The sequence below is a fragment of the Loa loa genome (genome assembly GCF_000183805.2).
Source record: "Loa loa unplaced genomic scaffold supercont3.180, whole genome shotgun sequence".
Taxonomy (NCBI): Eukaryota; Metazoa; Nematoda; class Chromadorea; order Rhabditida; family Onchocercidae; genus Loa; species Loa loa.
The window spans coordinates 122,098-125,362 of NW_018108360.1; the positions used below are offsets into that span (position 1 = coordinate 122,098).

The window sequence follows — 3,265 nt, forward strand, 5'->3', positions numbered from 1 at the left end:
GAGAGAGAGAGAGAGAGAGAGGAGAAAAAGAAGATGGAAGAATTCATTGAAACCATTCAGGATTATCCGGACTATCATCTAAATTTTACCCATTATTTTCACTTCTTTTACCATTAATTTCATCATTTAATGGGAATTCGAAAAGGAAGAAAATTTGAAAATCACCGCTTGTTCAGTTTTTAAACATCAAACATTGTCTGTCTGTTCATGGCAGACAAAACATAATCAGTGGAGGAAATTTTCGGCTGTTAAAAAGAATTTGGAAAGGAAATATGTTGCAATTTTTGTAACAACTATGCGCATAAGCATTTGATTGAATAATAAAACAGTTTAATGGAATTTTTCACTTTTTTTTGAAATTCTAATTGGCATAATTAATTATTTTTAATACTTGGATAATTAATAATCCTAACAAAATTTATATGTAGAACTAACTAACTAACTAATGTTTTATATTAAAAATTGGAATACAATCAACATATGTTAGTATCTATTGGATGTTCAGAAATTTGGCAACAAAAATATTTGAAAAAAATAAATTCGCACAAAATTAATTAATGATTATTACACAATAATGAGTGACTAAATTAATTTCCATTCATTTAATATTTCAATTACTAAAGCTTTAAATCATTTTGTCAATTCCAACTTTTTCAGACGCTGTAATGCAAGACAACTTCGAAAGTGCTGCTGTTGCTGTTGCTGTTACTACTGCTTGGCATTTTTGAGAAATGGATGATAATTTGACTTTTAGCATTGTATTGTGAAAGATCTCAGGAGAGTTTGGAAAACATTATAACTGGTCAGTTGTTGTGCATTCTCATTACATATACATATAGATCAGCCATTTTATATGAAAAGCGACCTGAAGTACTTCATCCATTAACTACAACCAACTAAAAAGAATAGCCTATTGAAAATTTGCTCAGTTGATGAATGGATAAGGCGGAATAAGATTGAAAGTTAGCAACACTATGAGAAGCTCTAATTGAGAGATATTCATGGCAATATTAGAAATGTGGGTGTATTGAGATGACCTGAATTGAACGGTTTGTTTCTCATATGTTAGTGATATTATTGAAATGAAAACAGGTTATCACTCAACTACAACTTAATATTCTCAATGATTCCTAAATCCTTATCATTAAATAAAACTTGAGCTTATCAATGGAATTAAGAAGGAAAAAAGAAAAAACTTGAAAAGAAGTGTTTGAAAAAAGAGAAAAGAAAAATTATATTAGCTGTAGCTGATGTTAGAAATCGCCAAATCAGGAATAAATGATCCGAATTTTTCCTCTGCCAATATTTCCTCTCTTATAATCATATGATTATTAAATTCAGAAATTATCAAATGAGAAGGATACATTATTTAACTAATTAACCTATACTTATTGTTGTAAAATACTAATTCCCCACTTTAACGATATTTCTTTTCTATCGTCATGATAGTAACTAGCATAGAATTCATTCATTAATTATTATAATGTTATTTTCAAATTCTCATCATGGAAAAATTTCAGGAGAAAGAAAAAATTATTTCCATAATTCAGCAAAATTATCGTATGTTATTTTATTGCACTGAAAATTCGACAATTAATCCCAAATGAAAATATTAATTAAAATAATGATATGAAGCGAAATAAGTGAACAAATATTTTTGTTTTATTAAAAAAGAGAAAATAAAAGTTGAGAATAAAAAAAAAGAAAAAAGAAGGAAGAAGAAATTGAACTAACAATATATAATCGATAAAGCATAGAAAAAAAAAGGAATAAACAAAACTAACATCGATGTTCGCTAACTGTTGCTGTTGAATGAGCTTGTTCTGGAACAATTAGAAGAATTGTGGTAATGAGTGGTAAGACAATAAAGAATGATGAAAAAGATGATGTTGATGATGATGATGATGAATGAAAAAGAGTAATATAAATGGTTGCTGTAATTGTAGCAGTTGTAGTTGCAGCAGTTGTAGTTGTTGTTGCTGTTATTGTTGTTGTTGTTGTTGCTATTGTTGCAGCAATAATACTTGACAAACAATACTTCATTCGCCACAACAATCTTTCCGCTACCCTCCTGCAAAAATATAATTTATTGCCTGAGCAATAAATCTATTTCGCTCCTGTGTGCACATTTCAATTCTCCGCCCGAATTTATTAGCCTCTCCCCTACCCCGCCTACCATCTATTCCCCTTCTTCCTTTCCCATTTTTCCCACCTCTTTCCTTCCCCTGTGTCACCTCATCGAGGACAGGACACAAACAGCTTTGTATATGTATTTTAGATATGACAACCACTATCTTCCCACTCTCCTGTCCTCTTCTCTTCCACTTCCCGCTACTCCTTTTTTTTCTTTTTTTTTCACACCATTAATTGACAATTATCTAGTAGATCCCAAAGGCCAAACCCAAATATTTCATCAATGTAGATCTCATTCATCGGGAATGATCCTTCATTAGTTAGCAATTTCTTCCTCTTCTCTTTATTGCTTTTATAGATAATGTTTGTGCATTGTTAGGAAAGTGATTGAAAATCTTTCGGGATACACGATGTTTACAGATGGATCAATGGAATGAGTGATTGATTTTAAATTTTATGAATCTCACGATATCACTATTAATGATATCCAGATAATCTTTAATATTTTAAAAATTTCTATCCAATCAATAATCTTTCATCAAACATGTTCGATTCTTCTGGAACATTACTTCCAGCCAATCTTGATGACATTCTTGTTTCTAATTTTCACTCGTTTTCAGTAGGAAAGAAAAAAGTAATGCTGTTATGGGATGGTAATTTTTGACAAAATTTTTTTTCCAAAAGTTTCTTAAAAAAAAAGGAAGAAAAGAAATGACAGAAAATGAAAACCAGCGGTTTCGTTAAAATTTCTCAACGAAATGTCATGTTGTGTTTTAAAAATTCATTGTTTTTTGTAGCAAAAATCCAAATATTTTATACAAATTTTAGTTCAATAATATTTGAATGGAATAAAAATTTGCCACAAATGAAATGGTTCCAAATTTCAAAATTTTCTTCCAATATAAATTTTTGTTTGGGAAAAATGAGGAAATTTTGATATTCTAATAAATTCCTCCAAATAGTGAATAGTAAATGATTAGATATGAATGAAGACGAATAAATGAAGTCAACGAATAATATTAATCGATCAAATTTAGGAAAATACAAGAAGAAAGGTATAAACGTATATATATATATATATATATATATATATATATATATATATATATATATATATATATATATATATATA

General features: G+C 28.9%; 1 protein-coding gene across 1 annotated transcript; it reads right to left on the reverse strand.

The window, feature by feature from the left end:
* Positions 1 to 1,779: 1,779 nt before the first annotated feature.
* On the reverse strand, positions 1,780 to 2,724 carry LOAG_13879 (hypothetical protein; the record flags this gene model as incomplete). The annotated part of the gene is made up of 2 exons (XM_003149383.1): positions 1,780 to 2,071; positions 2,678 to 2,724. The coding sequence occupies 2 exons, from the start codon at positions 2,722 to 2,724 to the stop codon at positions 1,780 to 1,782; spliced, it is 339 nt and encodes a 112-aa protein (XP_003149431.1).
* Between the last annotated feature and the right edge of the window lie 541 nt (positions 2,725 to 3,265).